At 38.3% G+C, this 27,468-nt stretch overlaps 1 protein-coding gene across 1 annotated transcript in view; it reads right to left on the bottom strand.

Annotated features, from left to right (window-relative positions):
* YES1 (YES proto-oncogene 1, Src family tyrosine kinase) overlaps positions 1–27,468 on the bottom strand; it is a 49,468-nt gene that overhangs the window by 11,934 nt on the left and 10,066 nt on the right. Inside the window, exon 2 of the mRNA XM_066329599.1 lies at positions 3,821–4,093. Coding sequence (XP_066185696.1) covers positions 3,821–4,085 — 265 coding nt within the window. The 5' untranslated portion in view covers positions 4,086–4,093. The remainder of the gene's footprint in view (positions 1–3,820; positions 4,094–27,468) is intronic.

Here is a 27,468-nt window from a genome sequence, read left to right as displayed (position 1 = left end):
AGAAGTGCAATTCTGGAAGAACCTATACCACCACAATGATGAACTATCAGCTGCTAACTTTCACAGAAGTAAAAGTTCCTGTTGCACTTAGCTATAAATAACTGATCCATTCCGAACTTTTTGAGGTTACACATCGAGACCTACCCAAGGAACTGAACCAAAAATATAGTTTTCTCTTGAGGACAAAGACATTGGTCTGCTTTAGCACTGATGGTATTTTTTGATTCCACCAAGTCTCCCCACCTGTGAAGCAGGCCCTTGCTGAGAATGATCCATCAGTGCATTACTCCAGAGAACAAGGACCAAGACAGGTCACATGAGGAACAGCTGCACTCCACCAACCCTAAGGAATCTGTTTTCCCATCCCACTTCTGGTATAGGGGACACTGTTGAACATGTTCCCCAACTAGGACAGATGTGAAAGAGGTGAATGGTAGGAAGGTTTCTATGCTTACCAGCAGGAAACCTTTTTCTATATGTCAAAGAACTAATTTATAAAACTGGGAAGAGGAAGAAGAGGGAAAAGAGAACAGGCTGTTTGAGATGTACAAGCTACTAGCAAAAAAATAAAGAACCATGTAGCATAACTGCGAGAAAGTTAAAATAGAAAAATTGCAAATAGGCAATTCAGAAAGACTTTCTAAGCCCTAGAAATACTTGCCTAATGAACATTTAAGAAGCCTAATGATTGTCCAAGCAAGAACATATTTTTAAATGTATAATACTACATCTCTAATATGCACATATAGATACCAGGATTTATATGAAAGTATACCAAGAGAAACACATTGCATCTAATTTTAGATCTTACTATTAGCATGACAGTGATCAGAAAGGAAGAATACATAATGCAATGGGGGCAGACTATATGAAATATTCTTTTGCAATGTACATTTTCTGACATAAGAGCTCCTAATCACCTAAATATTTTCATTTGATTTGAAGTCTTCCTGTGGTTACAGTCTCTCAGTACGCCTCAGTTGGAAATGAATTTACAGTTCTGCTAGGAAAAACAGAAGAAACCCCCCACAGGAGGTTAGAGTAATTGAGTTGTTTTTTGTTTTTTTTTTGAAGTGTGATTTATGTACTGAAAATGAATGAAAATATTCCTTACAAGTTAGCAGCTCCTAATTTAAGTTAAAATGAAAACAGGTTTACCAATTTTTCTCTTTATTACTACGTTATTTTGATGACACAAAATGATATGTGGAGCAAGAAAAGAGTGAGGATACAACGGTATTCACACAAACAGAACGCAAGTGTTATGGAAATAAGCCATCCCCAGAGAGTTCTTCAGCAGATGAATGCAATCAATACTCTCAAGTCACAGTATCACTAAAGTTTTTAACTGCATATAAAGAAACTCGGAAAACTTCAGCTACCATAAGACCTCTTTTTATTCTCAGTCACAAGTATTATTTTTTCATAGCAAAGAATAATAAAATACTTGAACAGAACAGCATCAGCACAGACTGATTCAAACAAAGATACTGTCAAATGATATTTCATGTCTCTTGCAGCTGTTTTCTTTGTGAACTACAGCGAGGTGGTCTCGTTTAGCTGCTCAAGCTATCTGTAGCCACAAGACTTCACTTAAAGATTTCCCTCTTATCAGGTCAGTATGCCATCCTCTAATCTGTGACTGGTTTTGGAGAGAAGACTTTACCTTCTTGTTCATCATGGGGATTACAGAGCACTAGCACAGCTTAATGGAAGGCAAGAACAGCAGTCCATTTTTCTGTTTTGATTTTCAGCAATATTCTATGAATTCAAAGTATCTGAAGACAGTGTGTAATACAGGAGCAGCGTGACTAACTCAGATTTCTTCTCCTTTTCTGCTCTAGAAGAATAAAAGATGGCTCAACTCTTTTCAGCCTCACTACAGGCCATGATGACAACCATATCATCCTCTTGTCACACATCACTGATCAACTGGATAAGTACTACTGACACTTACATCCTGTTTGACAAGCCCATCTATTCTCCTCTCTTGTGAAGCAAAGGGTGACAGAATGTGATCCAGTGTTTTATTGGTGACAAATAAAAAAGCTTACAGCAGATGAAGGCTGTCATTTCACTCACTCTTTACAAAAACACCCAATTTTGATTTATCTGAAAAGCAGTACTGAATATACCAAATAACTGTTAGGGCAATTTTACTTATGTATGCATGCATTTATTTAAATGTGTAGGGTTTTTTGTGGATGGGCTAGTTTTACAGAATGAGGAGAATTTCATATGCAGTATCATTTCAAATTGCAAAACAATGAGAGCATTCACACAAATCAGCTTGCCTGCTGATAACTGATTTCACACTGATGAGATATCAGACTCTGTTTTCATGAGAAATCTCTCTTGTTGACTCTGGTTCAAGACATAATATGCTCAACAACCAGCAGGAACAGGCAAGAGAACATCCCTTCTGGTCTCTGCAGCAAAGGATTTGTGATAGCCAGTGTGGGCCTACATCCTTGATGTCTGGTTACACCCAGGACTGCCTGCAGGCACTGCTGGAGATTCATACATGACCAAGGAACCAGATCCAGCAGGAAGAAATATGCCAAGATTCTTGGGGAAGATGAAATACAATAAATTTTCCTCAGCAGAGCTAATGAGAATAAATAAATGCTGCCCTTACTTAATTGCTGCATATGTTCATCCAAAATGGGGATTCAGAGATGACTCAAAAATGATACAGGCTAGATGTTCATTTTAATTATTTGGTTTTTAATGTACTCCCAAGAAAAGGACTACAAGGTGATCATTACCTGACAATTCATATTTGGTTTTCTAAATTGCTTAATGCCAAGGTCAGAATAGGTTTCCATGGATCTCAAATTTCTTGTGTTTAGAAGACTTTAAATGCCACTGGAATAATGTAAACACTTAGGCACAGTAATTGTGCCAACATTAGAGGTTTGCAGGAAAGCTAGAAATAGACTAGTAAGAAATTACTTACTCTGTTTTGTGAAGTGTCTGTACAGAGCGTCTAGAATAAATTGCTCTGTCTTTTTAGTGTCTCTCTCTCAAAAAAAATACATCACAGCCTCCTCTCAAAAATATCCATCAAAACTATGAAATTAGTTATGTGGACAAATACAGCATTTTTGTAAGTTTTAAGATTCTGATATAAAGGTAGGTTTAAATCATCAAACATGCATGTTGCTTAAAAATGCTGTACCTTCTATACATCAGCCAAGAAGATCTCTGTGTGTTGCAAATTCAATTTTTACACTTTCCATTTTGGTTTTAATATGACCACCAACAATGGGAATTCTCCTCTTTCATTTCACACATATTGTTCCCATAGTAAAGTACATAGAACATAATGCAAATCCTGTTTAGCTTTATAAATTGATTCACTGTTGTATTGATATAACTTGAAAGTAATCAGACTTGAAACCAGTTTAAAATATCAATTTCCTGAATCTGAAATGTTTTTCATTTTGTACATCTCTCCTAGTTTAAAGCCATTATCACATATGCATCCTTTCAACAGCTTAAAACTTCTAATCTAATTTTATCAACTATTCCTATTATTGCCTTTAGTAAGTCTTAAATTTCTCTGTGCTGTGATCCTAATTGTCTCCAGAAAAATAAAAGCCCAAATACCCAACCTTCATGCCCCAGTCACTCGTGAATACAGGCTGAATTATTATTGGAGCAGTAAAGATACTGAAAATCAGGAATCTCTAAAAGGCAATTTATTTTAAATTTGGAATTTATTTCTCTGTGGCAAGGTGTCATAGTATATTTTGACTATGACTTTCAAGCAGCTATAATAATAAGAAACAATACCACCATGTTATGCAGCACTCACCTGTTAAAGTACTAGGATATGTACTTGGCACAGCTGAAAATGAAGATGATGCTCCTCCAAAGGGTGTCATTCCTGAAGGCCCTCCAAAAGGAGTCATGGAATGACTATTAAAATTAACTGCTGATCCCTTTATTGATGGCGACTGTGTTGCTTGGCTGGAATCTGATCCATAATGACTGACATGGGAAATAACAGGTTCTGGAGCATTTTCAGTTCTGTATTTCATGGCTGGGCCTTTACCTTCTTTGCTTTTAATGCACCCCATGGTTGCTTCTGTAAGAATGAGAGGTAAAAAAAAAAAGAATTCACTTTCATGTTGTGTTTTTTGATAGACAATGCAGAATATTCACAAAAAGTTAACCCAAATGCTAATTTATTACTGTCAAACCCCATGCAGAGAGTAAACTCTGATGATAAAGTGCTCTGGAATAAAATCTAAACTATTACAAGACCAGGGAAACCCTAATTATTTTCCCTTACAACTTAACATAATAACAGAACATTTAGATTATTCTTCATCCTGGTTACTGTAAATGGTAACAAAAGAAAAAAGGGGGAATCAGGCAACAGATGAAGAAAAGACACTGCAGTCTTCTAAAGCAAGGTGGAGGGGGAAACAGATGTGACAAATCCAGACTCAATTATAGGAAGCAAATCCAAAGCAATTATACGAAAAAAACTGACTGGGGCATTCCTGCTTTCTTTTTAAGCATCTGTGCAATGAAGTCTAGCCCAACTGGTGACATCTTTAAAGACAAAGAAAACTTTTCATCCATTGCCAGCTCCCCAAATACAGCTCACAAACAAACCCCAGATATTCACAGCCACAGGATAGGGTTAAGCTTTAGAGTAACTAAAACGGCAAAAAACCCCAAGAGTAATTACAATATCCTAAGGGATTTAGAAGCTGAACCGTGCCCAGACAGGTGACAATTTATATCCCTGATGGTCCAGGACTGCCACCAGCTCCCACTAGAGGCAGACAGCGCCAGAGCTGTTTACCGTGGGGGCACCTATTACCTGCTGCTAAAGGGAATCAGAGAGGAGACCTGTCGCCAGCAATTAACACCGACTGAGCCTTAAGAAGTCACCACCTGCCATTTATCAGGTGGTGACAACTGGTAGCAGGCTTTTCTTGGCTTACCCCAGCTGGGAAACAAATCAGGAAGAAAACAGCAATGTCTATTAGATGCAGCACTAGCCTGGCATTAAAATTCCTGCATTATTCTCAGGAGGGGGTTTAAAAATCTACTCTAACTTCAAAAGTAAAACCTCTACAGACACAGGAAATCAACTGCTCCACATTCTCTAATGAATCAATTAAAAAAATAAGCAGCAGGAGTCTGAAAGCATGAAACCCACATATTTTGAAAAGTACAACAACAATTTCATGGACTCTAACAATTAGGGAAACACAGTATTTCCCAATGTGTGTCTAATTCTTTTTTTCCTTCTCAATTCCTTCTTACCTTGTTAACTATACATAGAAATATGGAACAAAGTCAATTTCACTAAACAAATACTGCGTTAATGTAGTTACACTGAGAGAAAATAATACCCTCAGTATAACTAATTGTTACAAAAATAAAGATACTGTAATTTCCTCAAGAACCATGAATCAGAGTTCCTGGAAAGAACAAGGTCCACAGACAGTGAAAGACCCTACAAAATTTAACGCTCAAAAGGATTAAGTATATTCACTCTGTCATTTCAATCCCTAGTACTGCAATATAATACAATTACTGATGCAGAAACAAGCAGCAACAAAGTCAAATAACTGTCCTGTTACAAATCACATTTAAGGTTTTCCAAAGAATAATGAATCATCACGAAGCACACCTTTTCAATTATTTTTACTTCTCATACTATTATTGCCAACTTTTTAACCATGAACAAATGCTAACAGAGCAAGGCTCAAACATGCACATAGGAATGCAATGTGCCTAAATACTTTACAAAAAAACCTCACTATCAATAGTAGAAAAGCCAGTTATTAATCCACAATAGAAGTCAAACATCTAGAATCACATCCTTTTAATTTCTCTACCACTGCAAATAGATACAGTAATCCAAAATACTTCCTTTTGGCCATGTGACTGCCTATTGTGAATTCTTGTCTTCCTCCGAGGCCTACTTGACAATTTTTAAAAAACTTGAATCAATGTTTTCTGCTACCATTAACGAAAAATCCAATCACCTTTACAAAAATCAGTAGCAGTGATTCCTTGTCTTAGGCTAGAAGTTGAACACTCAATTCAAAAGTCCAGCACATGACTAATGTTAATCAAGTAGATTAAAAGGGAAGTACACAGACATCTGTCCAAACGTCCATCACAAATATTTTTCCTCCCTTCTGGCATTTGCCTAATTTGTAGCAGGCTGATAAGACCTCAGCATTTAAATAAATAAATAAATAAATAAAAGTAACTAAATAAATAGACAGTAAACAATTTACCAAGTCCGGTAAAACTGCTGGATTCTGCCCAAGGAATTGGTGACTTGATCAAATGGCTGGTAACTACTGTCACCCGTAGTGCTCACCCGCTAAGGCTGTGTTAGCAGCAAGAACTTACTATTGGTATGCTTGAGTGTCACAAAGAAAAGCCCTTATTGAAGATCTGAATTCATTCTAGAAAAACAGAATCAGCCTCTCCCTTGCTTCTCCCCTCCCCAGCCACTTCACTGTTAAGGTAATCTTCTTTCAGGGGTTAAAGAGATTAACAGCAGAGATTCAATCAGCACTTCAAAGAGAAAGACATTCAGAAATAAGCAGACAAAAACGTAAACTACTTTTATAACTGCATACCCACAAAACAAAATTAAGCAAGCAGACCCCTTAGCTTTCGAAAGCAAAACCTACAGGTGTGAACTGCAGTAAAATACTGTATATGCATTTGTGAGGAGGAATTAGAGGCACATGAGGGGAGGGAAGATGACATAAACCAAGAGCGAGTAGTAAAAGAACCCTGACTGCCCATCCTGTGGGGGGAAACCCCCAACAACTTAGTACTGTTTAGTCTTGTAATAAATTACTGGATAAAGAACAAAAAATCCCTAAGCAGCTGGTGTGCAATGTTGGATTTGATTATTCTGGTACTGCATTTGTTATCAAAAATGTATGTATCTGAAATAACTACAACTATTTATAGCAACCTTTGCCTGGCCAGCAAGAACATATTAAGGAATACATTTTTATCATAAAAAGCCAACAACTCTCTTTTTGACGCACTGAACTCTTTAGAAATAGATTCAGATGGGAAATTCCTGGTTGCACTGCAGAAGTCCATCTATTTAAAGAAATGCTGGCCCAAGGTATCTTATTCACAAGCCACAGACTTCCCATTAGTTAGATCATTATTTCACACCAGATCGGTATCTGAGGCAATCTACTTGAATCTTCAGCATCTTGTCTTTCTTTGAAACAAACATTCACCTATTGATTCTGAGCACTGTGCCCATACATTTCTGTTCAGAGAAGGGTTTCAGTCAGCTTGCTGGAGATCTATCAGAAAAGCATGTTAAGAAAGGCATGGACTACAAGCCCAGCAGTCTTGCTCTGCCTTCTAGAGGAAAACAAACCTATGTTAAGATGTTTTCAAGTAGAAACAAGTAAAAGCTAAAATAATCACTGTTAAGGACAGTTGAAGGTTAACAGGTTGCCCACAGAGATCAACAGAAGAATGAGAGTACTCCAAGAAGTAGATATAAAATGAGATTTTAGTAGCATCTCACTGGATTTGTGCTTTTTGGAGAAATCATATAAAGGGCAACAGTTAATTGTCATTCAATACTCTACAAACATCTCAGACAATGAAGAAGATGCTTAATAAACACTCTGACAAGATGAGAGCTCCAGGAAAATCAATGCTGCCCTCTTCATCTTCCCAAATCTTTTTTATAACAGAGTGCCAGATCATGAGGAAAGTTTTGTTCAACAACAATTGAAAAGTGTGGCCAGTAAAGTCTTTATGTTGTCTTTTTTCTGCTTTCCTTTAAGGATGAGCTATCAGACCAAGAAAAACAAGGTGTTTTTTTTTTCCCTAAAGCCATTGTATCTTAGTATACTGATAAATTCCCTCAGGGTGTCTGCAGCCTTGTCCATCCAGCCCAGAAAGGTGTTTGTCCCAGGGAAACCACTCATTTATCCAACGTGTCTCTGCCCCTTCAGTTGGTAGTTACAGAACTTACTCCTTGGGGCATAGGATTGTCAGGAGTGCTTCAAGGAAGGTCTCCTACTGGCATGAACGAAGATAAAGTTTTCATTGAAAGAGGTGATGTCAACTCGGGTGGATAAACTGTCTGTCCAAGACACATGCCTTAGAGCAAAGCTGCCAGCAAATGCCTCTAAAGGCTGTGTTCCCTCTCCCCCATACTCTACTCATCAGCACTTTGAGGACCAGATGTTAGCATCTGAAACTGAAGACCAAGGGCTGGGAGAGCCTCATGTTTGTTTCACTTGCTGTAATGCATTTGATAACAAAACCCATTCCTTATTAAAAACAAAACAAAGTAAGAAACTAAAAACAAAACCAACAAAACCACCAAACAAAAAACACCCAAGAAAATTGGTAGTGTTTCCTTTAGGGGCCAACTGAACACTCCTCTGATCTTGCTCTTCTGTTACAATACAGCATGTCCCAGTCGCCTTCTGGAGACTTCACCATGAGGTAATGCCAGGAGTGACAGTCACATGTAACAGTTTTGATACACCAGAAAGGGAAAGATGCTCTAGGGACTTCGTCTCTTTTCACCCTCTCATATAAACCAGGTACTGTACAAAAACTAACAAGTACAGCAAAGGAAAATCACTAAGGGAAGGGCAGTTCGCGACATTTTGATTTAATTACTTTTGATTACTGAAATTGTTCATACAGCTAAAACAGAGCACAGAAGTGATTTTTCACTACAAAGAGTAAGTTGGAAGAACAAGAAAATCAAGTCGCTTTCCAGAAGGATAAAGCAAAACTGCAAATATTTTCCCACCTAAAATATACAAAAAAATCCTCCAACTAAGAAGTAACTCCTCATGCCACCTAACATAGAAAGATAATTTAATTTGAGGTTCACGAATGGCTAATTAAAAGATGAAAAAAACATTGAAGATTCCCACCGCTACCACAGCTTCACTTCTCAGTGTTAGCATAAAAAAATAAATTGTTTCTGTCAAGAAAAGACATGCCTTCACTTCTGTGAAACAAATGCCTTACAAAAAGGTCTTCCAAAAAGGTCTTCTTACCTTTCAACTAAAGTAATGATTTAAAGTCATTAAAATTTCATGCAGTGATAAAGACAGGATATTCTGTGGGAAGTTTGCTAATGGCTCCATTAGCTGGCAGCTGTCTATTTGCTCAAACAAGTGCGGAGCTGATTCCACATGTCACCGGAGACACAGAACCTATACTGGCTGTTTGTACATTGGGCAAACAGCATAGAGCATCTGCCAAACAGCTGGTTTCAGCTGGTGGTATTGAAAAATCATTTATTAGATGTGACATAGACTGAAAAAAATGAAAACCACTAGTAAAGAGGCTAACGAGTTTCTAGCCAATACTATAACATTCAGCTAATTCAGTCCATCTTTAACAGGTCACTGCTTTGGTATGAAAACAAGAGTGGGCTTTCTTGTCTACCAAACAACCTGCCTTGTTTATAAAGGACAGTAAACTAAAGAATTTCCCTGTATTCTTAGCGGAGTACATGCAATTAAAAAAAAAAAAAATGCGGCTTTTATCATGGGATATAATTTATCTTTTACGAGCTGTCATAAATAACAGGGTTTGCTTATTTTACCATGAACAACCCATGACATTTCAAAGAAAGATGTCCCACTGTATTCAGTTTTATAATTAGCAGTAACATTAGTATAATGAGGCCTTAGAGAGTCTGCATCATTATGCATTTAAAGTGCAACTGACATAACCTTGCAATTAATGACCTAATAAGGAGCAAAACGTGAAGATAAAGGAAGAAGCATTAAAAAAATCCCCACTGAAGCATGCATTTATGTTACTTGAATCTCAAGGTTTACCACACATCTTTCTGCGGTTTTACACCAAAAAATAACTATAAACCAGTACTATTAGACCTCAGCTTGCCCATATAGATATTTAAAACCATCCTCTTTATTACTAAGGCAACCTGAACTTTCGAATCCTAATGATTGTACAGATCTAGTCCTTCTTTGATCATGACTACACAAATATATTAAACAAAAAAATCTGGGGCTGCTGTGGAAATCATTTTGATTTCACAGCAGGAGAACAGACCCCAGATTGTTTTCTAATAAAGGTACAGTTAGAAAACTCATTGTAAACCCAAACAAGACTCTGTACAGAGAAAAAACAATTAGTACAAAAATCCTTTTTAGGTGGACATTTTGCATTTCAGAATCAAAACATATTTCTACATATATACTACATATTTCTATTCTGGTTTGTGTTTTTTACAGGACTCAAGAGTTTTGAATTTGTTTTAAATTAATGATTGATACTGATCCTTCTACTGGAGGAACCAGTTAACTTGCTTACAAGATCATAACAACCGTACTCTGAAGGAATACCAGACTCCAAAATGCTACCTGAAAAACAAGGATAAGCAGAAATTGCTAAAATAACAAGGTCCTTCAATCCTTCATGTCCTTCCCTTATTTCCTGATTTTTTTTTGGCATGGGAAAGTTCAATGGAAGTTTGTTTTCTCTGAGGTTTGAACGACTTAGATGTGGGAGATTTGCCCAGATGTATCAGACTTTGAATATTGTACCTATGCAGGAGTCTAAGGATTTACAGTCCTGCAATTTGGATTGTCCCAGACAAAGGCTTCACTACTAAAGAAACACCTACTGTCCTTGTTGGAACTAACAGGCAGGAGATGGAAGTGTCCCAGCAGGTGGTACAACCCTCATACCAGCGTACAACAGGCCCTAGCAATCCAACCACAAGGTCCCATTGGATGCTACGTTGGAAAATTAAAGGAAAAATCAACTATGGCAATGAAAAGTTCTAAAACCAGAAGTGGAATTAAGGGTATCAGTAAGACAAAGTTCAGAGAGATGTGAACACTGTCTGGTTTTCATCTCAGTTGCATTCTTCCTTTTATCTGGGCCAAACATGTAGGATCTCCTCCCACTCACCCTGTACCTGGACAGCTAAATCTGCAGAGGTATAGATTTGTGTACCTCTAAAGTGTCTTTCACTTTAGAGACAGGCAAAGGCTCCAAGAGCATACTGGAGACAATGACCATGTCATGAATGATATGTGGCTGGCTCTGCAAAACATACATGCTCATAAATCTGTGCATATTTACAGTCAAGAGTTTCACCTACACTATCTAGGGTAGTCTAAGGTGGCTCTTCCAATCAGACTAGGAGGTGACAAAGAATGACAAACTAGAGGAAGAAGTAAGCAAGCCTACTGTAATTTTGAACACGCTTCTAGTCAAAGTAAACCTAGTTTATTATTTTGCCTTCAGTAGTGGCCTTTGCCTCTAACCAGGAGTTCTACCTTCACCATGTGTCTGGACTGTGACAAAAAATAAGGCTGTCTCTTGTTATAAAGAGCCATCAGCAGAAGATGCCTTGGAACATGAGACAAGCAGGATGAGTGAACACTGCTCTGACCTCCACCACCCTGTAGCTCAGAATTCCACTCAAAGACTAAGGACTCAGCTATCTAAAGAAAACTCCAACAGGTATGTCCCAGCTTATGAATTTAAACTAATGTTTAAACATAATGTACTTATGTTGATACAACATCCGCACAGGAATTGCATTCTAGTATGTCTTCTCTTGAATTGTTCTATGCTTACTGGTTTAAGTCAGAACAATCTTACCCAAGAAAATAGAAGCAATTATTAGTATAATGACATTGACTTAAACATCAGAAACATTCTGATACAGACAAGGCTTAGGAAAACCCACAGGGGGTAAGTATCACAGGCAAGGCCAAGACTAAGATCTTGCAAGTGCAACTGTAGCAGCCCGACTTTTAGTCTGGTACACCAGCCCAAGGCTTCCTCATCTAAACTGCTCAAGCATCTGAAAAAGCACATTCCCACCATCAACCTCCTTGTCTTCCAGCTGCTCACAGGAGCAAATCTCCACTTCAGTTGGAAGCTGCGGACCTTGGGTGCAAGACAATGGAAAGCACAAAAGAAAGAAGTTGCTGGGTAGGAAAAAAATCCCAAGCAAACAAAAAAATACCTAACAGCCCAAACCCACCTGCAGCAGGCACAGAGCCTGGCTGGGGGTATCTGACTGACATCCAGAGGGAGTTGTTTCTGACTTCCAAAGAAGAGCAAAGAAAATATGGCAAACTTAAATAGTTAAAATTAATTTTTAAAACCCCTACCAATGGCCAAATAAAACTCCTACACAAAGAAAGTTGGTTTTCAGGACGTATACTGGATTTTGAGTGAAGTCAACATATTTTTCACTTTCAGAAAGGGTGAAAAGGCAGATGATGCAAAATATGTAACATTGGTGGAATAGTTTTCTTTATTCCAGCAGTCAAGATCACAAGGAAGAGATTAACTAAAATAACATAATTGCAAAAGCAGTTTTATGTGATGAAATATATAATACATATACATGAGACCAGCTTTAAAATTTAGAAATACATTGTCTAGCCATACAATTTCAAGCCCTTACCACACAAAGACATTTTCTCTGACAACAGATGATACCACAGACAAAACAACCAATACATTGTCTAGACAATATTACTCTATTGTCTTGAACATTTAAGTATATAGTCAATAAATAAATGCAGAAAAGGACAATTCTCCTGTTTTTTTTTTAAATTGGTGTAACGGCTATTTTTATTAACGTGCAAATAATTATATGCATCTTAAAAGCTAAAAGTTCAGTATGATTAAGAAGTCTGGCCAAAAGATTGTTTCAGATTCCAAGGCATGTCATACCTTGTCAAAGATATCCAGGATATTTTAGACAGGATGTAGGAATCAATTTATAAATAGAAATATTTTGTTTCTTTGAATTTTATTTGGAAAACAACAAACTTATGCCTGTTATCATAGACCATTTTCATACAGTCAGTTTCCAGACATTCTATTTAAGTATATTTAAAATTAAAAAAAAGTATCCAAAAGTTATTTAAAAAGCCGCTTTTAAATTTTGTTTACTAAAGTAAACTAACATTGCTTTCTGGGTCTCACAGCATGAAGCATGCAAAACACCTTCCCCAGGGACATCTGCCTCACAGAAAAAGCAACATAAAACTTACATGGTAGAAGAACAAATTGCACACTTTTACTCTGAATAGGTAATTTAAGAAGCAATTTCTTTCAATGTTCTACTATGAACTACATATGAAAAATGGACCACAACATTTGCAAGCACCAAGAAACTCAGAGATATTGAAATTCTTATGAATCATTTTCATCTTGTCAGCTGGGCATACTTTAAGATGACTAGGACTTCACTATCAGCAAGTATCCTCTTGCAACTTCATTAGTCAACTTAGAAATATAAAGCAAAGGAAGAGTCGCAGCAACTTCAAGAGATAAATCAAGGAAAGACCCTGTAATGTTATATCCACTCAAATTATAGCACAGTGTCACTGATAAGAAATCTCATGGAACTGATCACATCATTTATTTGCTGTGTGTTTGATGCACTGTAGTTTAGTTTGCCATTCCTGCTTTGCAGACATGAATTTCCCATCTATTCTTTGCCAAACATCACCCAAAGATGAAAACAAATTCTCCTTTATTCTCAATGCTGTTTTATCCTAATACACTTGACATGATAATCATGTTAAGAAAAATCTGTAATTAAAATGTTTAAGTCCAATTACTGACAAAATGTTGCAGCTCCTTTATTTAAGGACCATATACCCAGACCTCGCTCAACAACTAGCTCTTTGCTGAACAATAGGATTTCAAGAAGACAGCTGGAAAATATCAACCTTTGGACTAAAACAAAAAGTGAAAGTATGTATAAACAATTACAAACACACATGTATCTTGTTCTTCATTAATCAATAGCTTGTGTTTTTCCTTTGCACATAAAGAAAGTGAAAAGTACAATTAAACTGTAAAGAAATTTAAATGGAAACAAACAAACAAACAAAAAAGATGACACCTGCTAAATAACATCCTTATGAAAAGGAAAGGGCTGGATGATGTTTTAACTAAACAAGAATTACTACCCTAACAGCTATCATTAGTGCTGTTCTATTGTTTCTCTATGAATGGATATAATAGTGTTCATAGGCAAGAAGACCAGGAGAAATTATCTTAATTAGCTTGTCAGGCATCTTGCACAATAGAGGCCACAGGGCTGCCCTAAATTAATTTTTTCTTTTATGGTCCTGAATGTACACACATGCTCAAACTCATTTGAAATGACTGTTACGGAAAGCTCACCCACAGTCTGGACAAATCCTACATTTTGAATGCAGTAACTATGTGTCACATGCCATCTGAAACTGTACATGCCTCACATTCCATCTGAATTTAATGCCAACAGCCAGAAAACATCTTTGCCTTGGAGCCCTACCACTACCCTGTTCCTGTTTCCTGTGTAAGAAAGATCACAGCTTGCTTAAACCTTCCCTTTGGTAAGACTCATGCAGTCCCACTAGAAGTGGATCTTCAGTCACTCACAATCAACCTCATTTTCTCCAAGATCGCTCAGTTTTTTCAGAAACTCCCACTAACAGTGATCACCAGGAAAAGACATTGGCATTCATGCTAGGAGATATTCCTTAATCCTTCTTTCATGTAATGACAGAATGTTTTGGATGGGAAAAGACCTTCAAAGATCATCTAGCACCAGCCCACATGACTCAGAGCAGGGATATCTTTCAGGTTGCACAGGGCTCCATGCAACCTGGCTGTAAACACTTCCAGGGATGGGGCATCCACAACAACTGTGAGTGATTTGTTACAGTGTCTCACCACTCTCATCCTGAAATATTTCTTACTTGTATCTGATACAAGAAAGCTATGGTCTTTCAGATTAAAACTGCTACCCCTTGATCTGTCACTGCAAGCTTTAGTAAAAGTCTCTCTCCGTGCTTCTAACATGCTCCATTTATATACTGAAAGCACACAATAACTCTCCCTGGAGCTCTTTCTCTCCAGACTGAACAATCCAAACTCTCAGCCTGTCCTCACAGGAGAGGTGCCCCGGCCCTCTGATATCTTTGTGGCCTCCTCTGGACCTGGTTCAACACCTCTACACTGTTCTTTTGTTTGGGGCCCCACAGCTGGATGCAACACTCCAGGTGGGGCCTCACCAGAGCAGAGCAGAGCAGAGGGGCAGAAGCCCCTCTCCTGACCCTACTGGCCACACTTCTCCTGATGTGGCCCAGGAAATGGTCATCTCATTTTTCATTCACCAATATCTACATACTTCTTTGCAAGGATGCTCTCAATTAATTCCTCCTCCAGTCTGTACTACAACTGGGGATTTCCCTGATCCAAGAGCAGGACCTTGCACTTCACCTAGTGGAAAATCATGATGGCTCCCTGGGCCCAGCTGATATCTTTAGTATTTATTTTGACAGAAGCCTAATGATTCTTAGGTCTTTTTCAGCACTGCTCTTGAACAGAAATTTCCACATCCTGAAAGCATGGTGCATATCTTTCTTGCCAAATGTATTATAATAATTTTTCTGTATAAAACAGGCATGAGTCTCAGTTATTTCAGGTAACTTCAATCCTGGAGCTGTGAGACAAAGTTGGATAAAAATTAATTCAAAGTCTATCACTCATCTGAAAGTGGAGACACCAGGACACGGTAAGAGTCTCACCACTACCCTACCCAGCCTTTCTCAGGATTATCTCCAACACTCCACTGCCTTGTTCATTGTCTGCCCTGCAAGCGCCCGGCCCTGTGTTTTTGTGCGTGGATCTCAGCTATGCAGCAGTTCTACCTTCCAAGTTCATCTGCTTCTGCAGGATGAAGGCACTTCTGCAGCACCCCAGCAAGCACACCACGACAGGAAAGCACTCACATTCTTCCTGTCTTTGTAAGCAGGACTGGTTATTTGTAGGTTACAGTCACTTGTCCTAAACAAGGGCTGGCTCTTGGAAAGTAGGTGTATCCTCTGTCTCCAACAGAAAAGCCTTGCTCCAAACGTGGGCATTTCACTAGTGACTTCATTAACTTGCTACTGGAAAAAAAGAGTATTTCTTTGTTTTCTAAAGCTAGGATACTACCTTCCCTTACATTCATGTTGTTTCATTTGCTTAAGGGATCAAAATATTCAACCCTTTCCAGCTCCAGACTAGCCATTAGAGAGACTTGTACCAAGCCTACAATGACGGCATGTAACGTGAAACATGTTTGCTTCCCATTCTCTGTTTGTTTTCTACTCGCCTTCTGCTGATTTTCACTCCACCACTTAAAACCACTGAAAGGGCTGTAAACACAGTTCATAAAAGCATTTCTGCAAAAGATGCCAAAGACAAACTTTTCCTAAGGGTGTTCTTATTTGATGGAGCGGAACAGAGGGAAACCATCTTAGTATTTCTTGTTATTGAGAGCCTTATCAACATACATCTCAGAAACAATGTTGAAGTCTTCTAATGATATTTTAGAGATTACATCAGTTCTCTGTTTCTCTTTTTAAAAGGTTTTCCATATTAGTCAATGGGCCTTCCCTCTAATTTAGCATGTTCCAAGCGCCAACAACATGAAACATACATCATCAGTCCCTACACCCTGAACATGAGCAAAGTGAACACAATAGAGAATTTTGCTAAGTTTTAGCCGTGGTACATGATACCAACAGTAACAGATGAGAGAAGTGCAAGCAAAGGAGAGAAGTGATCCTGGAACAACAACTAGAGGTCTGAAAGTTACCTCTGAAAGAGAAACAAAGCACAAATAATCGAAGAGCAATAGGAAATCATTTTGACACATTTTATGTAAGTAAATACTGCTAACTTCCAAAAGGGTAAAGCACAACACAAAGACACCCTTCAGTTTTTATTGCCCAGTTCAGGCAATGCTCTTCTAAACAGGTAAGCAGAAGCCTTGGCCATTTGGTGTTCTCAATCACTCTGGTACCTTGTTTTCAGGAGTGCACAACGAATGTTTAAGAATTCTCTTCAGGCTAAGTAACTGCTGTTTAGCAACAAATTTTCTTGTTTCTAACTAGTACGCAGGAATTTTTAAGACATTCTTTTGACTCCAGAAGTCCTGCCAGAAGGAAGGACAATTTCCATTCCAATTAAATGTTAAATTGAAGGGTGGAGGGAAGATGTCAGGGATTTAGCAGAAGCATGCACATCCGACAACTTACTCCTCAGAAACCTGCAAGAATTTTTAAAATTTTGGTCAAAGGTCAAATTTCAGTCATCAGTAACAAGGAAACAATAAACTTACACTATTCAAAAAGAACTAATGTTGCCTGATAGAGGTATTTCAATGACAGAACGTCTGATCTTCAAAAATAACCAGCACGATTAAAACAGTTTACATGAAAATACTTTGCTGTCTATTTGACAGTCTCTGACCAAAAATTTCAATAAACCCAAGAACTTATTAAAAACAAAATAAAATATACAAGCATTTAAAATAATGCCATTTTATCATGTCACCCTAAAACAAGAAAAAGGAAGAAGTCTTGTCATTATTCTGTGTCTCTTCTGGAGGGTGGGGGAGACATATTTTAAGTCCTTTTACAGAGTGTTCTTACTCCCTTCAGCGTTTTGGTTCTTCTTATACTGATGATTTACAGATATACAAAAACCTTTTTTTCCTCACTTCTCATAAGTTGAAATAGGAAGATATATCTTAGAGAAAATTACACGTCATCCCTATCCAGCAGAAAAGGGATTTCTTTGCTAAGCTCCTAAACTTCCAAAATTCCTTAAGTCCTTACCAGCTTTATAAACTTAATACTTCTAAATGTCATCTTTCCAGCAGGAAGCAATGCAATACTCTCATTCCACAGGTTAGCTTTAAGAATCAGTTTTGCATATTTTTGAACACTGTCTTTTGGACTGAAGCCAAAATTAATCTGCTGAAAATCTAGTTCAGCTGTTCAGTGCAATCTGTGGACCACTCACCAGAATCTACTGCAACTCACAAACAGTAGCACTAAGTTGGATAACCCTGAGCAGAACTAGAAGTACCCGTACCTGCAGCCACCTAAGGAGTGGCACAGTTCACTGGTGACTGGCCTAAGGTAAGATCTGCACAATACAACACTAAACCCCAAATACATAGTAAGAAGAAAGGAATAACCTGTTTGGAACTGTCTACAGGGAAGCAGTAGGTAGCACTTCATATTTCTACCAAGTACTGGCTGTAACTCAACAGGAAGAAGGGATATTGTCCCCAAGCAAAGTCCTATTTGACATCAAATGGAGAGTTCAGCAATTGCTCCTTATCACACAAAATGACAGGTTTGCATTTTCTGCTCACACAACACCCAGCATTAAACTGCCAGGCTAGCAATGGGGAGAATTACCCAGCCACTCCCAAATGGTAGAAACTAATGGGTTTTTTTATGTCCCCTCTTCAACGGAAAATATTTTTTCTAAAAGTGCCTGGCAATTTCTATTTGATAAAACCTCTGCTAGTGCTAACGGCTGGTGATGTGTTTTACCTGCCCCTCATACCTTTCCATAGCATGACATAGCTATTCTGACTTTCGCTATTTTTGTTTAGAGAGTTGAGAACTGCTTTACATCCTTGTTAGTACAAGTAAGAAGCCCATACAATATCTGTACAACATCCAGTTCTCCCAGTTAGGAACACCAGTAACCTTTTGGGCCCAAGTTTCCAGCCACTGATGTCCCCCATAGCTCCTAGTGAGGAACTCCTCTCCTCACCATGGTTGTATGTGGTAGAGTAAAATGTTCAAAGGATGCAGTTTTCTATTATACACAACCTCAAATGTTCTTGTGATTTATTTTTTAACCCCAAACTACTTTTCTAGAATGTTCAGGCTGATGTAGGAACTAAAAAAATGCTCATTTCAATGCAAAAAAAACCCCAACCCAAATTCAACAGACCTGACAGATCTCTACCACCCTCAATATATAAATGAGCATAAATATAATAAATTGTATACAAAACCAAAAGTAGCACAATAGCAGTGGGATTGTAATAATTTCTTAGTTTTGATTCAAGTAGTAGGATAGAATCTAATGGAAGGACTTGATCAGCGTAATCATGAGGAAAAAGTTGCCACAAATCATGACATAAAAAGCAGAGTTTCCAAAAGGGAAAAAAAAACCCAAAAAAACAATAACCATGACAGGAATCAAGACCTATAAACAGGAAAAATGAAAAGGGGCGGGGGGGAGGAGGTGGGGGCAGTGTGTGTGTGTGTGAGCATGGCACAGCATGAAAAGTACTTTAAAAGGATACCAGTCATTCCAAGTGTCTGTTCTAGGCAAACAGAAACAAAAAGGGTATTTGCACTGCCTGCCTTTTGTACCTGAAAATATGAAGGCTGGATCACCTCACACAGACTTTGTGTATAACCACTGCAGAGACACAGGGTCCTGTAGAGGAGCAATGGAATGGAATGGGACATGGAATTTATTTTTTTTTTAATTCCTAACATTTAGCAGAAAGTTCCAAGCAGAAAGACATCTTTCTGACTTTCTGACAACAAGGACTACCACAACGAGAAGAGTAGGTCAAATAATCCTGTTGTTACCCCCTTACTCCAGCAATCAAACCAGTTGTCAGGAAGAGTTAAGATAGCCTGGCAGAGTTAGATACCTAGAAATTAAGCATATGTGAATATATCTGACTTTTAACTTTCAAACCTGCTGTAAAGGCAGAGCAGCTCCAAACAACACAAAATATGAAACAGGCTACAGCGTGCTGATTTTAAACCTCTGAAACACAAGTCATGGAAGAAAATAAAAGACTTCTACTCAATTGCTGTGCCAGTCAAGCTAGTGTCCTTTAAAAATAATTCCCTAGCTTAAACTAATGACATTTATATTTGGTAATGGACTTCAGGTGGAATTCATATTCCAAATTTAGACATCCATCTGGGGGTGAGATGAATCATGCAGTGAAAGTGCTTATTTCTCTCCACTGACTATAACGGGAGCCTACAGAACCAGCTCATCTATAGGCAGGCAAAGCTGGCGTTAACCAACCTGTATCCTGACAGCTAATGCACAAGTTTAAGTGGCATGGCATGCCTAATGATCATCTCCTTCCACTGACTCAAAAAATCAGGCTAGAAAAGTTGTCCTTTAACAGAGTGAGAAGCAGCACTGCCACAAATTAGCAACTGGAATTAGCTTAAATTGCATGTAAATATTAGCACCCACTATTTTCCCCCTGCACAACAGATAGATGTTTGTTGATGGAAAAATAAACCTTTCAAATAAAATTACACATGGTTCTGACATCTTTGTAAAAATCTTGATATCTGTTGAATATGAAATAATTATTTTAAAAAAAGGCAACCATATAAGGAAAGCTATCAGGAAGTCCAAATCTTCAGAAAATTATGTGTAACTGGATGAAAGTATTTTATGATGTCTACTAATTCCTTAACCTCAGTCTCAACTTCAAAACCTCAGTCTAAACTTCTAAACTTCAAAAATGTTTCTACAGAAAGAAGAAACTAAGCATTTAATAATCAGTTACACAGTAAAGTATAGCACTATATCAAAATAATCTATTATGATTTAACCAAACAGTTAAAACCTGTTATTTGCAGAGCTGCCACCTTCACAAAAGAACAGAGCAGCTATACTAAATAGCAGTCTCTCGTTTGAAATAGTGTAAAGACTCTCAAATGGAATATTGCCATCCAACATAGTACTACTTCTTAATTTACAAGTAGTGAGATCTCTCAATTATTTCAATAGTCATTAGAGACACAAAGAAGTGTATTCTTTTTCAATAAGCATGTCTGGAGGCAGAAGTGCAATACAAAATCACTGCAAAGGAGTCAGAAGGGAGAGCAGAAATAATCTGACTACAGTCAGACCAGGCAACGCATTTGCTCGACCTATACACACCCAAAAACACCTCTTCCTCAGAACATCCATTACATGACCAAAATGTTCTATGCACCAGTAAGAGGATTAAGTCTTATGAAATTAAGCCATTGACTGACATGTACCTGCAGTCCTATCCCTGGTCTCACATGATCAGATTTTATATTTTGGAGATTTTATATTTTGGTGGCATGCACAAGGTTTCACAAAGAAAAAAATATGTAACCAGTGGCCCTAAAACTCCCCTTAAATATCTGCATCCCAGTGCGGGCCAAAGTTTGAGTGCTACTGTTAGAAAGGATTCTGGAAAACTAGTAACAGAGAAATAAAAATACAAAAGGCAAGATCCAGAGGTCCACGTCCATTCAAATATCCTCTCCCTTATAGCAGCCAAGAGTGGAGCATGCAACAATACAATCAATACACAGCAATGTTTCCCAAGAATATTCCTTGATCCCCCAACAGTATGCAGAAGCAGGATTTCCTGAACAAGAATAGGTAGGGTATTTGATGACTCTTTCACGAAACAGCAGTTTCCCTCTACACTGATGTAATGTTTAGACTCCTTAAATTCCTGAGGCAAGAAATTCTATAGCTTAATTACACGTTCTGTTGGGAACCACCTCCTTTTGTCTGTTTTCAATTCATCAGCTGCTATTTCCATTAGATACCTCTTAGTGTGCATGCACTAAAAAAAGACAGTGAATAAACACTCCCTGGTTTTGGCCTACTGGTTGTTGAACACTTAACAGGATGCAGTTTTTGGTCACCATTTCTACCTTAACAAATTCATGCTGCTGCTCTTACAGAAATTGTTACATATTTCAGATTTTCTCTTCCTTAAAACTTCAACTATGCTCTTTTTACAGCAATGACAGGGATCGGTGTAAGCAGGGCAAAACTGCATATGATGATTAAATTTCTTAGAAATTATAATCATTATTCTCCCTTTCTTTCCTAACCATTTCTAGTGGCAATAGCCAGCTTTGAACTCATCTTTTTAGATGAGAAGGCAAACTTGTTCTTCCCCACATCCGAAAGAACACATGAAGCAATTTATGGGAAATTTCATCTGCCATTTTAACGTTGTCTGGTTGCTGAGCAGTGTCAGGTCCCTGTGTAATGCTAGGGTCTGCCTTTGCATCTGCTACCCATCAGTGAAGTCTGTGAGCTCATTTTTCTCCTATACATCTTATTAACTTGAACATGCTCTGTTAACATAACCCTGGAGAATTGTTACCTGCAGCCCTTCTCTACTCTTATTTACTCCAACTCTTCCTCTTATATTTTAGTCATTAATTCAACCACATAAAATCCTTTCCCCCCATCCTTGGTTTCTTCAAAATTCTTTGGTGGTGGTCCTTGTCAAATGTTGGAAAACTGAGGGAACTACTTCGGTGAGATCTTGCTTATTCATGTACTTGCCTTCAAAAAACCTCCAGTGAGTTTGAAAAACATGACAACCCTTGATAGCAGGCTTCTAACTCTTCCTCAATACATCTCATTTATCCATGTTATTCTCATTATTATTATTATGACTGATTACATGCAACAGATGTCAGGTTTAGTAATCTGCAGTTCCCCAGATCTGTCCTTTTTTTAAAGTAGTGTCACATACAGATTAGGACACTATAGATCACATGTACACTGATTTATATCTTAGCTAGGTGTTGTACTTCTGGCTCACAGTCTAAAATACAGTGATCCTTGCTTGCTTGCTGTTTGGAAAGCTGTACTTCTCAAGTGCAAAGCAGGTGTCTCTAAAGACATGAAAGTGGTTTTCATTATTTTCACAGAAGGTTTAAGCATTATCTTTAGGAAGATCAGTACATGATAAGAATGTACTGTAACAGTAATACTACAAACATTTATTTGCATCAAAAAGTCTCTCTTATCTTTCCAGTCTGTAAATAATAGTTCCATAAATATATGCTCCTGTACAGCAGTAGCCATTCAACTATGTAATAGCTGTCCTAATTACCAGAAAACACAAATGAGCTTGTGAAGACACAGTTATTCATTTGCAAATGAGACAGCATTCAAAGAGAAGTAAAACTTTTAACATCTTTCTGGAACTGAGAGAGTCTGTGGAAATCACAGCCAACAAACAGGCAACTTGAGATAAGGACTACAACAATGTACGCAAATATTTTAAGGCTCACCAATTTTGTGCAAAGTTGAAGTTTTACAACACAAAGTTTTCAAGCGCCATCTAAGCTTCCGGTTTAAATTCACACCATTTTTCTTCTAGTGTCAACTTTCATCTCTTTTAACTCACATATTCAAAGACAAAGGATTGAAAATTAGTCGTACAAAGCCATCAAGCGCTTTTCCGTGGTGCAAGCCCAAATGCTAGGTTCATTGTGACAGTTTTTCTACTGGCAGGATGTTACAGTTACACATAACAGTGTGTTTAAATCCACATGCAACTGTTTCAGCTCCCTTTTTCACCTCCCTATCTTGCATCAATCTAATAGCTTGTAGTTCTAACACCTACAGAAGAGCAGCATGGATTTATCAATTCAGTATGTTTAAATCAAATGTATGGAGAAAAAACCAAAACAAAACACTACCAAGATTGGGAAAAAGACCATTGGAGCAAGCATAGTGTTCACATCCTATGTTCACAGCATTAGGCAGAAAAAAAAAATTAGCCTAATTACAGATGCAGAAAAAAACACCTTTCCAGATATGAGATGAAAACTTTTCCTTGTCTTAAAGCATCTGGTGCTGCTCAGTCTTCTGGGCAGCAGAAAAGTTAACAGTAGCCTCAGTGGTGCTGCTGGGGGAGTGAGAGGACACAGCTGACAATAAAGCCATACACAGCCTTGATATTAATAGCAGAAAGCTAAGACACCCAAGAGAACAATGCAGTTGCAAAGAGTTCTCTCTCTCTTCCCAAGCTGTCTTAAGAAAGCTATGAGGAACAAACAGAAAAACAAACAAACTTGTCTGTGAATACAAACAAAAATATTCTGCCTTTCAACACCTGTATTTTGTTTTATTTTAACTGCCACACTTATCGGTTTGGCCCTCTTAAGTCATTTAGTGAAAATCACAGAACAGCTGAAACTGGAAGGGACATCTGGAGGATGCCTACCCCAACCCCCCTGCTCAAAGCATGTCAATGACAGCAAGTTGCTCAGGGCTGTCTCCAGCTGGTTTTTGAGTTATTGCCAAGGATGGAGAATCCACAACAGTTTTTGGACCACCTGTTCCAGCGATCTATCACCCTTAACATAAAAAAAACCTCCATTTTTTTCTGATGTTTAAATGGAATTTCCTGTATTACAATTTGTGCCCATTACTTCATGCTATCAGTGGAAACTATCGAGAGCAGCCTGACTCTATCCTCTTTATTCCACCTCATTGGGTTATTTACACACATAGGGTGCCCCTGAGCATTCTTTCCTCCAGGCTGAGCAATCCTAGCTTTCTCAGCTTCTCCTCATAAGAGAAATTCTCCACACCCTTAGTCATCTTAGTGGCCCTTTGTCTTACTCACCCCAGTATGTCCATGTCTCTCTAGTACTGGGGAGCCCAGAAGCACATAGCACTCGAAGTGTGGCCTTACCAGTGGTGAGTAGGGGGAAAGGATCACCACTTTGATCTGCTGGTAACTTTTCCTAATGCATCCGGAACACTTCTGGCCTTCTTTGTTGCAAGTGCACATTGAGGGCTCACACACATCTTTCCCACCAGGACTCCTGGGTCCTTTTCTGCACCTTCTTTTCAGTTGATTGGACCCTACCACATACTGGAGGGCTGGAGTTGTTCCTCCCCAGGATCACTGAATTTCCCTTTACTGAACTGCTGGAGGCTCCCATCAGACAATTCCTCTGTCAATGTCCCTCCAGATATCAGCAAGACCCTCTTTGGTCTTATCAGCTCCTCCTGCAAGCTTGCTGAGAGTGCACCCCTGTGTGACCCCCATGTCAGTAACGAAGGTGTTAAACAGGATTGTCTCTGGCACCGAGTCCTGGGGTGCACTGCTAGTGACTGGCATCAGCTTTTGAAGCACTTGTGACTTGTGCCATTGATGCCAACCCTTTGAGCCCATCAGGTCAGACAGTTTCCAGTCACTTTGACTGTTCACCCACCTGGCATGCACTTCATCAGTTTGTTTATGAGGATGCTATGGGAGACCATGCTGAAAGCCTCACTGAAGTCAAGATAAACAATACTCACTGCTCTTCTCTCATCTATCCAGCCAATCTCATCACACAAGGTGTTTATAACATGATTTCTTCTCCATGCTATGCTGACAGGTCCAAATGAACATCTTGTCTTTCATATTTGAAAGTTATTCTAGCTCTTTTTCTTAATCACCTCCAATCTAAGCTTTTTTTTTTTTTTTTTCTTTTGATGTCTACAATACACTTACTAATAGTTGCACATCTACTATTGGAGATGTCCCTAGAACAACAGTCTCAACAGAACTGCTTAACAAACTACTTATTCCAGCCGGGCACTGAAATAACAATGCTTCTTTTTTTCTCCACAAATGTATGTAAGCTAGTAGCAATGTTGTTGCAGCTGTAATGGCCTAATGACCTCAGAGAAGCAAGGAAAACACCCTCCTCCCTGCCCCCAAATATACTCACTACTTACTACCGTGTCCGTAAGAAATTTTTCCTCCTTTAAACTGACTATTTTGTTAACAGCTTCCTTTCTACACATTTAGGATAATAACCATATTTTGTCAGGCTCTTGACAAAAATAACTCATTTTCTCAGATTCCCTGGCCTCCCTGAAAAAGAAACATGAGAAATTTTAGGGAGCATCATCTTGCGTGTTTTTTCCTTCATTATTTTTCACTCTCTCTCTTCCTGTCAGAAGTGAAGAAATATCAGGGCCCAAATTTTGCTTAGGAAAAAAATCCTTACACTATAAAGAATTAAAGAAAGCACAGCACTAAACCCTCTGCACTTCAAGCGATGGTGTACCTGCATCTTTTCAAGCTCCACTAAAACTAAAAATGCACCAAAAATTTTTCTCAGCAAAGAAGCGATGCAATTTTCATAAATTCTGTCCACTTTTAAATAATTCCAGGTAATGGATAATCCAAGTAGCTGGTTTGGCTAAATGGTAGCTCAGCTCTGTAGGCACTACAGTAATGACAGGCTACAGCTGTGGTTTTACACTGTATTATACATCCAACTAAGTGTTTCAAACACACACTGTGGCATTAAATGGAACTGGAAGAGCAGATTACAACATAAATCCTGTATTCTTCCACCAATTTAGCAATGTACTGCCAAAAAAGAGTCCACTTTAAAAGCCGTGTTGTACATTCAGCCAGGACACGTCCGCTACAGTTCCGACAGACCACGGATAATTGTCTAACAACCACTTCTGGGGTACTAATGCTCTCTGCAGCCCAGTGATTGACTAAAATACTTAGAACAAATTTTGATGTAATCCCAATCAGATTATAAAAATTTTGAAGCAGCTGATGCTCTGGGCCAATGCTAGTTGACAGCACCCATTTAAAAACTCTTTCACACCCGTACAAAGTTAAATCAACTTGGCACTCTCTCTGGTAGACAATTGTCTCCTTAAAGTATGAACACTATTCATCCAAGTGAATTGCTGCATTAAGGGGGCAGTTGGCTGGCATGGGGAGGACTGGACTGATTGACAGTGCGTCTTAGTCACAAAGAAGTTTTAGCAAGAGTTTCTAAAAACTAAAAAGCAGTAAGGACGGTGAATAGATGAAGCAGGCTGAAGACACAAAAGTACAGGATGTATCCAGGAAGATGCCGGTGCTTCAATAAGCTTCCTAACTATGACTAATCTTAAAACGGTTCTCGTGTCTTGTTTTGTAAATTTAGCATCTCAAGTGTTTCAGAGAATTTCATTTACTACTTAACCCCTTAACACCAGCTAAATATTGCAGCAACAGTTATTTGTGGAGGGTTTTTTTCCAGAGCTATGTATGCTAAACAGCTAAGAGTTCTGTGAAGCTTCCTAGGGAGCAGATTTTATTTCACCTCTGAAACGTTAATAAAGAAATGCAGAGCAGCATTTAAGGGCTCATTCTCAAATTATTCTAAGGAGATTACAATACTCCCATCCCCCTTTCCCTTGAGAAATTTCAAAGAGGAAGTACAAGAAACCTGTACAGAAAGTGCTTAGGTCATAATATACACACAGACAGTTGAATTTATTAATGATTCCAACAGATATCAGAAGCACTGGAAGAAAAACTTAAAGTGCAAGACTCCAAATTATATATTTTACAAGTATAGTTGAGTATTACATAAGTAATCACTACATTTGAGTTAATTTCTCAAATATTATTTTGTCATCATTTGTGTACACAAAACCGATACCGTTGTGTAAAGCAATAATGGAAGATGCCAAAAGCGCTATTGTCTACTGCGGAACTCAATGGGATTACTCCAGACACCACCAGCAAACACATAGGATACATCCAGTTCAATTTTCAGTCTAAATGAATTACCCACTTCTGATCTCAGCAAGACTACATAAAGCCACTCAGGATGCCAGCCTGAGGCTGAAAATACAAACGAGGCTCCCCAAACCTCACACAACTTGTCATATAAAGCCTAGACGTAAACAGCAATTTAAACATATTTCTTTCATCTATTTAAGGATAAACTCCTCAAAAGTTTTCCTTAATATTTACCAAGTGCTTGTTTTCTCATGATAATTCTTACACCACAAAAA

Source organism: Sylvia atricapilla, chromosome 1 (genome assembly GCF_009819655.1).
Source record: "Sylvia atricapilla isolate bSylAtr1 chromosome 1, bSylAtr1.pri, whole genome shotgun sequence".
In the NCBI taxonomy this organism is placed as follows: domain Eukaryota; kingdom Metazoa; phylum Chordata; class Aves; order Passeriformes; family Sylviidae; genus Sylvia; species Sylvia atricapilla.
Note: the sequence above shows the minus strand (reverse complement) of the source record. Positions and strands in the feature narration are given on the sequence as shown.